The 13,303-nt window shown below is 47.4% G+C and overlaps 1 protein-coding gene across 1 annotated transcript; it reads right to left on the bottom strand.

The window, feature by feature from the left end:
• Nucleotides 1-11,875: 11,875 nt before the first annotated feature.
• On the bottom strand, nt 11,876-12,874 carry LOC135873020 (olfactory receptor 52E4-like). Its single transcript, XM_065397489.1, has one exon. The coding sequence runs from the start codon at nt 12,872-12,874 to the stop codon at nt 11,876-11,878; it is 999 nt and encodes a 332-aa protein (XP_065253561.1).
• Nucleotides 12,875-13,303: the final 429 nt, after the last annotated feature.

Below are 13,303 nucleotides of genomic sequence, written 5' to 3'. Positions count from 1 at the left end.
GAAGTGGTCAATGTGTCGATACGATTCAGAAATGCTCAAGGTGCCTGTGAAGGGAGAGAAGCAGAGTGACGGGGTTTACATGTTTTATAAAAAATAGTACTGTCATAAACATAGAGATAAGGGTAGCATAAAATTCCTCCTGGGCAGCTGTACTGAAACGCTTAACCTGTAAGGGGTTAAGAAGCTCAAATAACCTCGTTGGCACCTGACCAGAAGGACCAATGTGGAAAGAAGATACTCTCAAAACTTTGGGGGTGGGGTGGAGGTTTTATTTGTGGCTCTCTTTGTTTGTTCCCTCTCCGGATGAAGAGAGAGACCAGGTAGGTACAACATCTCCTGAAAACATAACGGAAATGACCCATATAAAATTACAAAAATTGTAAGTAAGGCAAAGAAATGCATTAGGTTATCTTTTGTTTTGGCTTGTGAATTTTCCCTACGCTAAAGAGGTAGTTTCATTTCTGGTTTTGTAACTGTGAAGCTGAGTCCAGAGGGGAGTCCTCTATGTTTTAAATCTTTTCATTACCCTGTAAAGTTACCTTCCATCCTGATTTTGAAGGTGTGATTCTTTTACTTGTTCCTTTATAATAAAGTTCTTCTTTTAAGAACCTGATTGATTTTAATGTCCTAAAGATAAGGGTCTGGTCTGTACTCACATTGCTAAGGAAATTAGTCCATATATTATTCTCAAGCCTAATCAGGAAAGGGGGTGAAGGGGCTTGGGGGATATTTTGAGGGATAGGGATTCCAAGTGACCCTCCCTTGAATGTTTGTGTAAATCACTTGGTGATGGCAGCAATACCGTCCAAGGACAAGGAAAGGAATTTGTGCCTTGGGGAAGTTATTAACCTAAGATGGTGGAATATAAGCTTAGGGAGTCTTTCATGTGGGTCCCCACATCTGTACCCCAGAGTTCAATGTGGGGGGGGGGGAGGACGCTGACAAGTACGGTAAATATTTTATAGCTATTAACATTCTAGGAGTCTTCTTGGGTGGGGAGTGAAGAACCACCAACGATGTTACTCTCTGCTTTATATGACTTTAGCATATGGCGGGAAACCTTTGTTTCAAAACTTGGTTCCCAGACCAGTTTGTGGGAAAAGTACAGATTCCCCTATGGAGTCATAGCATCCATTACTTATAGGCTGTCTGAAGCATTTTCAGGAAAGCTCATCGGGTAGGAGATAAATTTCTCCTAAGGCCTATTATTTTCCCTAATAGTCCATTGCCCTGAATAGGCCCTTCCCGACCAGCTATCTAGACTGAAACCATCTTGCCTAGTGGATGTTACCCAGGTGTAACTACATTTGAAATACAGATATGTAATCAATATTCATAACTTCAGACAAAAATCATACATGCATACAAATAGGATAATCATATTCAGAAAGTCATAACTTTTTCAATGACATTGTACATGACCTATCTTGCATAAATTGTATCATAATTGTACTGTACTCATATAATCATATCATAATAATACTACTATGAACAATATGGGGTACAGTGTCACAAAATGATCAGTGGTTATTTCTACCAGAGAAATGCCTGAAGTTACATAACACCAACAAGAACTGGAAACTGAGTAAAGGTTGTGACACCCAGACTGCAGTTCTGAGGCTTGCCAGGGTAAAGAGACCCTGAAACTCCCCAAACACACTCTGTACCAGGAAAGGTCCCAACACTGGCCTTGGACCAACAATCACAAAGAACAAATTAAGTTCAGTAGCACTGCCCACCTGTTCGTCTACACACCACTCTGCATTCCTGTGATGATCCCCTGGTGTTATCTGGACCGGTGATCTGCTATGTCCCTCCAATCCTTGATTCTGGGAGCCAGCCTTACCCTGCTCTGCTGTGAGAACCCCCACTCCTGGGCTGTTCACGCACAGCCTCTGCCATGTAAGCTGCTCCTTGGATCGTGCAACTGAATGACACTAGCCAATATCTCCGGTCCCAGACACACCCTAGGAACCTCCATCTTGCAGTGTCCAGTTATGTCCACAGGACACTGCAAGCTTATATGAGTTCGTCAGTTTAACAAAGAAATTGATATGCACCAGGCTTGTTATGCCAAGGGGAAGTTCTGACATGCTTTAAACCAAACGCACTGCTTCAGGTAGATTAAACAAACAAATTTATTAACTACAAAGTTAGATTTTATGTGATATTAAGTGATAGGCAAAAAGTCAGTGTAGTTACCAAAATAAAATAAAATAAAATATAAGCACACAGTCTAAACTAAACCCTACTAGACTGGGCAACATCTAGATTAAGCAGTTTTTCTCACCCCACAGGATATTGCAGTCCTTAATATACAGGTTTGTTCCTTAAACCTGGGCCAATCTCCCCTGTTTGTGTCTTGTCTTTTTCTCAATGTCTTAGTTGCTTCCAGTGATGGTGGGGGCAGGAGAAGGGCCCAGTATGTGTACACTCTCTGTTTTATACCCTTAGTCCATGTGCTTGGGGAGCACAAGTCCGAGCATGTCTGGGGGGCATTGCTGAGTCTCTCCAAGCAAGGTAGAGCAATTTCCCTGGTGTGGTCTCATGCAGGTGAGTCATTGCATTGGACCTCCCTTGCTGGACAATGGCTGTTGATGGGTTGTTTGACACCCTGCCCGGGTGATGGTTACTTTCCTTGCTGTTTCCTCTGGAGAGCTAATATCTGGCTGATTCCCCAACTTACAGCATGTTTTAGTGATAACCATACTACAGAATTCTCATAGCTCCATATATATTAATGATACATATATGGATAGAGACATGACTTTCAGCAGATCACAACCGTTCCCCTGATACCTTACAAGACATGCTTTATATGTAAGATCATGATTATCTGAAAATGAGGAATATGGCAGTTACAGTACGTTCCCCGAAGGTATAGAATGTCACAGCACCCACACAGCCTCAGAGCTACTCGCCTGTCACTGCACACACCCTGCCTGCCTCCACAACCCTCAGCAGGGCCCAATTCTCTGTGTACACCCCCTACCTGCCCCCACAGCCTCCACTGCTGCCAGACTGCCTGTGTACACCCTGCTCCCTGCCCCACAGCCCCTGGTGCTGGTCACCTGTCCATGTGGATCCCCCACCCCCAGAACTTCCATCCCTGCCACACAGGGACACCCCTCACCCAGGACCAAAACCAGGTGCCACACACCACAGTGACATCTCACAGAAATACCTCCTCAGACGAGGTTAAACTCAGTGTCTGCCTGCACTGGGGAAAAGGGAAGGATCAGTCTGACCTGCCTTTCTGGGGGCAAAGGGAACCCCAGCAGCAGCACAGCCTGTGCAGGGAAGGAGAGATGGACAGACCCAGCAGGAGGGGGAGAGGACATGGGACTAAAAGGAGCCAGTGTGAGTAACTCTTCCTCAAAAAGACACAAAGCTTTAATGTATTGCGGCCAGTTAGAAACCTGGACACCCCTTCCTGAGGCTGCTTTTCCATGTTGGCAATTGCTGATGTTGCCACAAAACTGTAGTGGGCTTTCTCATGGAAGGAAGTATGGTCCGGATGGGGGATGGTGTCAGAGACCATCCGCTAGAGTGTGGCCCACTTTACATTGCAGTTTGAGACACCTCCCAGACCCAGGAGGCCTCATGACGCCTCTTTGGTCTTGCATCAGGGAGGACGTCCATTCCCCATGTTGCATAGTTTCAGGACTCCGTGCCATTGTTATCTGGATACTGCATGTCGCACACCCACCACACACACTGTGTGCTCCTGTACCTCCCCCGGTAACATTTGCAACACAACCTCTAATGCTTCGCATCCTCTCCAGAAATGGAGATGAAGGGTCTCTTTCCCCCTATCCCCCCTTGAAAAAAAAATGGTTATCCTAATTGTTTTGAAGCTTTAAGGCTGTGAATTTGAGATTTCAGCAACTCTCCTGTCAGTTCTTCTTGGGTCCGAAGAAGCTCACCCGTTCTTAGAGGCCATGGGATGACTCCAGTTGAAGTCACTGGAGGCTCATGGCTGATGTAAATCAGGGCACTTATTTAAGTCACTACATGTGGATTTAGGGCAAACTCCTGGCTCAGTTAGGAATTTTGCCTTTGATCTCAAGGGGACCAGATTCACCCTGAATGTTTAACTTTCGGCTCCTGGCTGTGAAAATCATGGCTTTGGGTCCTCCTGCAGAGAGCGCTATTCTGTTAGGGTGCTGAGAGAGTCTGAAGGAAACCGCCAGTTCATGTGGCATTCTGAGACTGGGAATGAAAGTTGGGAGTTTCAAAACAGAGGGACCTTGATTTTGCTCTCAGAGAGACCAGCGTCAATCTGGAGTCACCCAGTAAAGGCAGAATGTGAGAGCAGAATATAGCCACTGTGTGGCCTATTCTTGTTGTGAACCCTCTGGTAACAGAGATACCCACTGCAGAAGCTTTGGCTGCACTTCCGAACAGGACAGTGAAGTTGCTGAATTGGCAAACTTTTGTGAACCACAGGAAAAACCACACAGCACACACACAAAAAGTTACTGAGAAAGATAGAAGGACACAGTAAGAGAAAAGGAACTGAACATAAACACAAATATTTGTCTAAACTATTTCCAATATATTTGTAGTTCCAATTTTACCAGGTAAATCCCTTGTTTTTTCTGACGGTACTAAACAATTCAAGTCACCGTACTGGTGAATTCCTGCCCAGATGGTTCTTGACTTGAACCCTGGAACCCTTCCTGAGCCCTTAGCACTAACTTTAATGCAGAAACAGGCAACTCACCGAAATCCTGCTCAGCAGAGAGAGGACATCTCCTTACTGCGACAGCAAGGCAGAGGCTTGAGAATCAGTGTATGAATGTCACATGTCTGACACTCGGCGTGCTGCACAGAGACCTTTATGATTCCCCTGAACAGTCCCTGTGGACTCTCAGGTTGGCCAGGACTCCTGTACAATTCTCTGGACTCTGTGTGAGCAGCCGGAAGAGCAGAAAATGGACCCTGGAGAACTTCAGCCTGAGAACCACCCCCAGGAGAAAGGAAATGATTCGCCGATAACAGGGGCTTGCAAACTGCTCAGTGTAGCAACTGATGATGGCTTTCTTTTCTGTGTGTAATGTACAGCCATCTGCACTCTGTGTGGGAATGCTGCCACAAGATATGGGACCGAAATCAAATTTCAATTTATCGTAGCAGTGTATTGCTGCATACTTCACATGCAGTTGTAATATCCAGTGCATTAGCCTCTGAAAAATCAGTGCCACCTCGTAGAGGCCAAATTACGTGATTCTGAATTTATGCAAGCTGAAGGGAGTGTAAAAGGCTTTCTTCTCCCAGGATTCTGGCATCAATGTTATTTGCCAGTGTGCCTTTGTGAGGTGTTAAGTTGAATATATATCTGACAGCTACCAAGTGTTCTAATAGTTAATCTACTCTCTGCATCAGGGAGGCATCAAATTTCAGTACTGTGCAGATCTTTTGCAAATTGATGCAGAAACAGTTTATGATATCCTGGGTCAGAGCTAGAACAATGGGACTTCTCCACTCACTGTGCGATTCGTTCACCTCTCCCCATGCTAAAATGACCTGGAATTCATCTCATATAGTATCCCACATTTTACGAGGGAACAGTCATGTTATTTGCCTGATCTGTTGCCCTGGGGCTATTGCAGTGTGCTGCTCGGGTGAGAAGATGTTGGTAAAGGAACCAAACAACTTCTACATCTGGATCTTCTGTTTGGGCTACCATCCCTACCCCAATACTTGCATCAATAGGTGCCTTGCGGACAAATTTGGGCTCCAGAGGGTATGAGTCTGATGGGTTGTCACCCCTGGGGTGCAGTCTGAGAGCCATGAGAACCCCTCTAACCACCTAGCTGGGCTGGCCCTTTTTCAAACTGCTTTGCTGGAGATTCTGCCTCTCCAGGCCCTGTGATCACCCACCACGACAGCAGATTTCAGAGTAGCAGCCATGTTAGTCTGTATCAGCAAAAACAATGAGGAGTCCTTGTGGCACCTTAGAGACTAACAAATTTATTTGGGCATAAGCTTTCATGGGCTAAAACCCACTTCATCAGATGCACAGAGTGGAACATACAGTAGGGAGGTATAAATACACAGCATATGAAAAGATGGGAGTTGCCTTACCAAGTGGGGGGTCAGTGCTAACGAGCCAATTCACTAAATTGGGAAATAGGCTACTCTCAACAGTTGACAAGAAGGAGTGGAAATCACTTTTGTAGTGCTAATGAGACCAATGTAAAGAAGGTAGCCAATTTCAAACAGTTGAGAAGAAGGTGTGAGTATTTAGCAAGGGGAAATTAATTTTTGTAAAAACAAAGAGGAGTACTTGTGGCACCTTAGAGATAAAAAATGTATTTAGTTTTTGTAGTTACCCATCCACTCCCAGTCTTTATTCAGGCCTAATTTGATGGTGTCCAGTTTGCAAATTAATTCCAGTTCTGCAGTTTCTCATTGGAGTCTGTTTTTTGAAGATTTTTTGTTGAAGCATTGCCACTTTTAAGTTTGTTATTGAGTGACCAGGGAGATTGAAGTGTTCTCCTGCTGGTTTTTGAATGTCATAATTCCTGATGTCAGATTTGTGTCCATTTGTTCTTTTGTGTAGAGACTGTCCGGTTTGGCCAATGTACATGGCAGAGGGTCATTGCTGGCACATGATGGCATATATCACATTGGTAGATGTGCATGCGAACAAGCCCCGATGATGTGGCTGATGTGGTTAGGTCCTATGATGCGGTCACTGGAGTAGATATGTGGCCAGAGTTGCCACCAGGGTTTGTTGCAGGGTTTGGTTCCTGCACTAGTGTTTTTGTTGTGTGGTGTGTAGTTGCTGGTGAGTATTTGCTTCAGGTTGGGAGGCTGTCTGTAAGCAAGGACTGGCCTGTCTCCCAAGGTCTGTGAGAGTGAGGGATTGTCCTTCAGGATAGGTTGTAGATCCTTGATGATGCGCTGGAGAGGTTTTAGTTGGGGGCTGTAGGTGATGGCTAGTGGTGTTCTGTTACTTTCTTTGCTGGGTCTGTGTTGTAGTAGGTGACTTCTGGGTACCCTTCTGGCTCTGTCAATCTGTTTCTTCACTTCAACAGGTGGGTATTGTTGATGTCTAGCTCCTGTAGTTTACCCAGCTGTGGGACCCCTCCTGCTTCTGCTCCTGCTGATACTGGAACAACTCAGCTAAGAGGGCTGTAACACAAAGGGCTAGGAGGCAAGAACCCATTTTTAAATATAGTTCTGTTTTTCACTGGGAGGCAGGGCCTCAGGGGAGGAGGGAGGAGAGGAAGGACTCAGCAAGCGACAGACATGGTCTGCTCTCTCCTGTCGCTTGCTCTTTTCTTCGGCTTTCCCGTCACTTTTTGGATTATTTCCATGTCCCTCCCCTCACCCCAAGCTGTAAGAGAGACATTTCAGTTTTCGATAGGGGTTGGAACTTTAACTGTGAGACAAGAGGCTACTTAGATTATTGAAATTCCTATGTAATTCCTACATAAAAGAAGGAAAATTAATTAAATATGAGACCCCCTCAGCTCTAATACTACTATGTCCTAAAATCCTGTGGCAAGTAACTAAAAGGACACTGGTTAGGTATACAATTTTAATGTATATTCTTACTTTGTTACTAACTCCGTGGCGAGAGGAACCCTGTCAGGACTCCTGGGTTCTATTTCAGCTCCGTGAGAGGAGTGGGTTCCAGTGGGGGGGGCAGATAAATCTTGGGACTACATAAGAACATCGGAATGCCCATATTGGGTAAAAACAATGGTTCATCTAGCCCATTATCCTGTTTGTCGAGAAAGGCCAATACCATGTGCCTCAGAGGGAATGAACAGAATATGGAAATCATCAAGTGATTCATGTCGCCCACATCCAGATTCTGGCAAACAAAGCTAGGGACATCATCCCTGCCCATTCTGGCTAATAGCCATTGATGGACCTTATCTAGTTCTTATTGGAACCATGTTAAAGTCTTGGCCTTCACAACATCCTCTGGCTCAGAGTTGCACAGGTTGACTGTGAAAAAATTGTTTCTTTTTTTTGTTTCAAAACTGCTGCCTACGAATTTCATTGGGTGACCCCCAGTTCTTCTGTTATGTGAAGGAGTAAATAACATTTCCTTATTCATCTTTTCCACACCATGCATGATTTTACAGACCTCATATCCCACCTTCGTCATCTCTTTTCCAAGCTGAAAAGTCCCAGACTTTTTAATCTCTCCTCATATGGGTTGCAGGCCATGGCTGCAGCAGACAGACAGACTCCAGATGCAGGAAAAACCATGAGTTGCATGAGGGACAAAGTATGCTCCAGGGACGTGTGGACAACATAATGGCTATTGGAAAACATAATCCAAACTATACATATAAAATGGTGGGGTCTAAATTAGCTGTTACCACTCAAGAAAGAGAGATAGAAAGGATCAGGTTCCAAGAGCCGTTTATACAGTTCCTGGGCAGCACAGCAGTACTTGAGTGAACAATAGGCTATTGAAGTAACCTTCTGTTTCCTAGGTTTCAGAGTTGCAGCCGTGTTAGTCTGTATTCGCAAAAAGAACAGGAGCACTCGTGGCATCTTAGACACTAACAAATTTATTTGAGCATAAGCTTTTCTTGCATCCGATGAAGTGGGTTGTAGCCCATGAAAGCTTATGCTCAAATAAATTTGTTAGTCTCTCAGGTGCCACAAGTATTCTTGTTCTTCTATTTCCTAAACATCACTGGTAATTAACTAACTTCTTCCAGTTCTTTAATAATACAAGTCTACATTTCAAAGCTCTATCCTATCTAAGATGGAATGGTCCTAATTATCAGTTACATACTTTTCTAACCTGTGTTTAAAGGGTGAATCTGGGTCAATAGCCTGCAAGTTGCTTAACTCTTTCAGGCAATGTGCAAGGCCTGGGGCTATTTGCTTTAGCAATCATGTGACCCAAAAAGGAGAAACTGGAAACAGAGTGTACCCAAGGGGGAGCTCTGGCAATGGTGTGCTGAAGCAATTGGAGAGTCTGGGGGGGCCAAGCCAAAGCTAGCCTCAGGGCCTTGGTGCTTGGCATGCAGGTTTCTGCTCCCAGAGGAAGGCACTAGAACGGAACCTGCACTGTGAGACTGGGCCTAGAAACCCAGAGCCAGAGGCAGGGCCTGAACAGTGCTCTCACTCAAAAGCATATGGGTCTTGTTTGTGGGCCCCAAACACACTTAGCTGGTGAGTTTCCAGGTGCACGAGATTGAGTGGGACTGTGACAGCAAACCTGGAGCTGCTACACAGGTATGGAAGGGGAGTGGGCCAAGCCAGGAAAGTGCCACAAGTTATTTTCTTTGAAAAGGTGTGGGGAAAAGTGCAGCCAGAACCTCCCGTTGAAGTTGTGGAGGAGTTGGATTAGGGGCTGTAACCTTGCACATTCTAGCTAAGCGTGTGTCAGGGTCTGCCTCATGCCACAAAATGGGCAGGCATCTGGAAGGGGCATGAACTGTGCCACATACATGCCTGTGTTCATAGCTCCATGAAGGAGCCACCAACCGATATCCCCGGTGGGCCGTGGGACCAGGGCGGAGTACTTTGTGGCCCACTGGTGTTCCTCACCCTCTAAAGGTGGTAGCATATCCCCCCACTTGGTATCAGGGCATCTGAGGAAGTGAAGCGTTTGGAGCATTAGCATGTCAAGTTGTTCCCTTGGTGGAATTCAGAAGTGAACCGGCTGCAGGGTGTGCAGACTGGGGTGAGGGGTGGGTGGGGAGCACCCTCTTGTAGGACCCGTTCAAGGGAAACCCGAGCAGTAGGCAATAAGGTGTCCCCCACCTCTTGGAGTATGTGCAGGGGGGTCTGAAGGGTAAACACCCCAGGTGAGATCTGAGATGAGAGAGGCCATCATGGCCACTAAATGGTGGGTGAGAACTGGGCCAATCAAATGCTGAAGGAGTGGGCCCGGGCAATATGGAAACAAAATACATACTTGCCGTCCAACCAGAAGTAGTGCAACTGATCGACCTCCATCTGGACAAAGGTAAAGGTGGAATTCTCATCCAGGTGTTGTTTGTGCTAGACATCCACCAGGGAGCGATGATTGTCGATCTCTCTGAGGATGTCTGCAGCGGTCTGGCTGCTCTCAATCACTGAGCAATTCTGGTCCTCAAAGATGGTATTAAAATCCCCACCAAGGCCCAGGCGCTCGTGAGGATCCAAAGTGCTGAGGAAGGTAGACACCTGTTGATAGAAACACACCCACTCCGGGTCTGCATTTGGGGGTAGACATTGAACAGATTCAATGTCACCCACTCCACACAGGCTTTGAGGTGCAGCTGGTGACCTGGCATGACCTCAGCAACTCCCAGCATCTCAGGCTGTAGATTGGGGGAGAACAGGGAGACAACCCCAGCTGAGTGAGTGCTGAGGTATCTAAAATATACCCGGTCCCCCCACTCCAGCCGCCAATTAGTCTCGGTGGCTAGATCCATGTGGGTTTCCTGCAGGCAAACCACAGACTACCCTACATCACAAAGGAAGGAGAGCACCTGGAAACTGTGGAGACCCACCCTAGAACCTCTGGTGTTCAATGTTGAAAAGATGGTTGGCTTCATTCTGAGGGCTGAGGAGGATCCTCGTGGGAAGGGAATCCCCATCCAGCCTTGCAACAATTGATGACCGACCTGAAAGGTTTGTCACAGAAGTTGCGGGCCCACCGGTAGACCAGGATGTCCTGCCTCCCGGTTCCCCTCCATTACTCCGAAACAGCCCTCGTGGCCCAGAAGACGAGATGGAAGTCTCCCCAACGCTGGAGACGGAGCTTCACCTTACCCTTCAAATCGCAGGTGTCCACCAGAAGACAGTGAAGCTCATCCCGCAGCACAGTGGGGGATGGTGTCGTGGACCTACGATGATCCTCTGGCTGGGCCCCTGTTATGGTCCTGTAGCCCACGGAAATGGGCATAGAGGGAGAAATCCACCGGTGCAGCAACTAAGGACCGGGGCAATGAGACAATCCCTGGTTGGCAGCATTATGGAAGATGTAGGTGATAGAAATGAGTAGGGCTTCTCTCCCCCTCTGAGCTCCTGTGTCCACTCTGTGGCTGCGGCTAAGGCTCAGGGCAGCCTGAGCTGAGGGCTTCTTCTGCTGCTCCAGCCGGGCAGCCTGGGCTCTTACTCTCCCCCGGCGGCTCCTACTGCGGCTGGAGGCTTGAACTCCTGCCAGCTGAAGCTGAGACAGCCCGGACTTGGGGCTTCTGCCCCCTTCTGCTGAGCTGCTCCACACAAATCACATGATGAGTGCCATGTTCTGTGCATTCCCTCTGAAGCACCTGGCACTGGGCACTGTCAGAAGACAGGATACTTCACGAACCATTGGTTTTACTCGGTATGGTCATTCTGATCTTCTTATTTAGACCCCAGATGTATCTGCTTCCTGCTGTAACATCCTATACCCCACTCTCCTCCCAGAGACGAGATAGATCCTAGGAGTCCTGACAGGGTCTATCTCTCCACAGAGTTAGTAACAATGTAGGAATAAACATTAACATTTTAAAATTAACCAGTGTCTCTTAAGTGACTTGCCATAAGATGTGAGAACATATTGGTTTTAGAGATGACTGGGTCGCAGCTGACAAGGGGAGGAGAAGACAGGAGCAAGTGACAGGGGCAGGGCCTTGGGGAGAAGACACACAGCAGGGTAAAAGCTTGACAGAGGAGATGGGGCAAGATTGCAATTTCAGGGACTCAGCTATCAGTAATTGGAACAGTGGCAATGCTGTGTCGTGTACATAGACTGATTCCCCAGTTCATCACATTGACACAGCACAGTAAGGACAGGGAAGGGTATAATCTCACTTTGACTGTCCAGTAAGTGATTGAGGGAAGGGGCCCCAGCAACGTGCACCAGCCAGCTCTGCACAGAGATCAATCTGAGAGCTAGAGCACAATTAGAAAACATTTAAATCTCTTTATGAGTAAACAGTTGGAGCAGCCTGCCCCGGATCTGTTTGGTCCTCACCCCATAGATGATGGGGTGTAGCACAGGGGGCACCGGGTGGAACACACTGGGAATAAGAACGAGGAAGTGCAGTGGCACATTGTGGCCAAACCGGTACATGAGAGAGAAGAATAACTCTGGGATGTACAAAACTAAGATGGTACAAACATGAGAGATGCAGGTCCCAAAAGTTTTGAGCCGGGCATCCTTTGTGGGGAGGCAGAAGATGGCCCGGAGGATCTGAGTATAGGACATGGCGATAAAAAACACATCCATTCCAATCACAGAGAAAAGATCAAACTGGCCATAGTAACTATTGATGCGGATGTCAGCGCAGGCCAGCTTCACCACAGCTATATGCCCACAACAGAAGTGGGGGATGATGTTGGTTCTGCAATATGGCCACCGCCTCGTCAGGAAGGGATAGGGTAATGCGAGTATGCCACTGCGCAGCACCACGGCCAGGCCTATCTTGGCCACAACAGAGTTTGTCAGGATGGTGGAATGTCTCCGAGGATTGCAGATGGCCACGTAGCGATCAAAAGCCATGGCCACGAGGATTCCAGACTCCATCGTTGAGAAGCAGTGAATGAAGTACATCTGGGTGAGGCAGGCACTAAAACTGATCTCCCTGGAATTGAACCAGAAGATGCTCAGCATTTTGGGTATGGTGGTTGTGGACATGACCAGGTCGGTGACAGCCAGCATGCAGAGGAAATAGAACATGGGCCCGTGGAGGCTCGGCTCCCTCCTCACGATGAACAGGATGCTGAAGTTCCCTAACACAGCTATGACGTACATAGCACAGAAGGGAATGGAGATCCAGATATGGGCTGCTTCTAGGCCAGGAATGCCAACTAGGATGAAGGTGGAGGGGTTGGTGAAGTCAGTTGTATTCAAATCTGACATGGAGTAGGGGAGAAAGTGTCCAACTCTGAGGCATAAGGGTGTCTCCTGCATTTACCGTATGCTCCCTGACTTTCTGTGCGTTCCCAGGATCTCGGGTGTTGGTCTTAGTAGAAATGCCTGAATGGAGAGACAACGTTAATATGAGACACTGCATGCACTAATGGAGGCTGGTCTCATGGGAGAAGCAGATTGTAGGGGAGCGGACTCACCCCTGCCACGCCTCCTGCTGGTGACTTCCAGGAATTAGCTCATTCCAGCTGCGGAGTGCCCTCTGCAGGCCGGTGATCCACCTGTCCTCTGGCCCCCGTGTCTGTCTCTGGACCCGGTGCTCTTTTACCTGGGGTGCTGGCCCCTGGCAGTAACCCCTCAGTCCTAGGGTCTCCCCTTCCCAGGGAACCCCCACCCACTATTCCTACCTCAACTCAGTATAAGGCTACTGCCAGTCATCGTCTAGCCCTACGCCCTGGGGCAGACTGAAGT

This window comes from Emys orbicularis, chromosome 1, assembly GCF_028017835.1.
Source record: "Emys orbicularis isolate rEmyOrb1 chromosome 1, rEmyOrb1.hap1, whole genome shotgun sequence".
NCBI classification, from domain to species: Eukaryota; Metazoa; Chordata; order Testudines; family Emydidae; genus Emys; species Emys orbicularis.
This window is presented reverse-complemented; position numbering and strand designations above follow the sequence as displayed.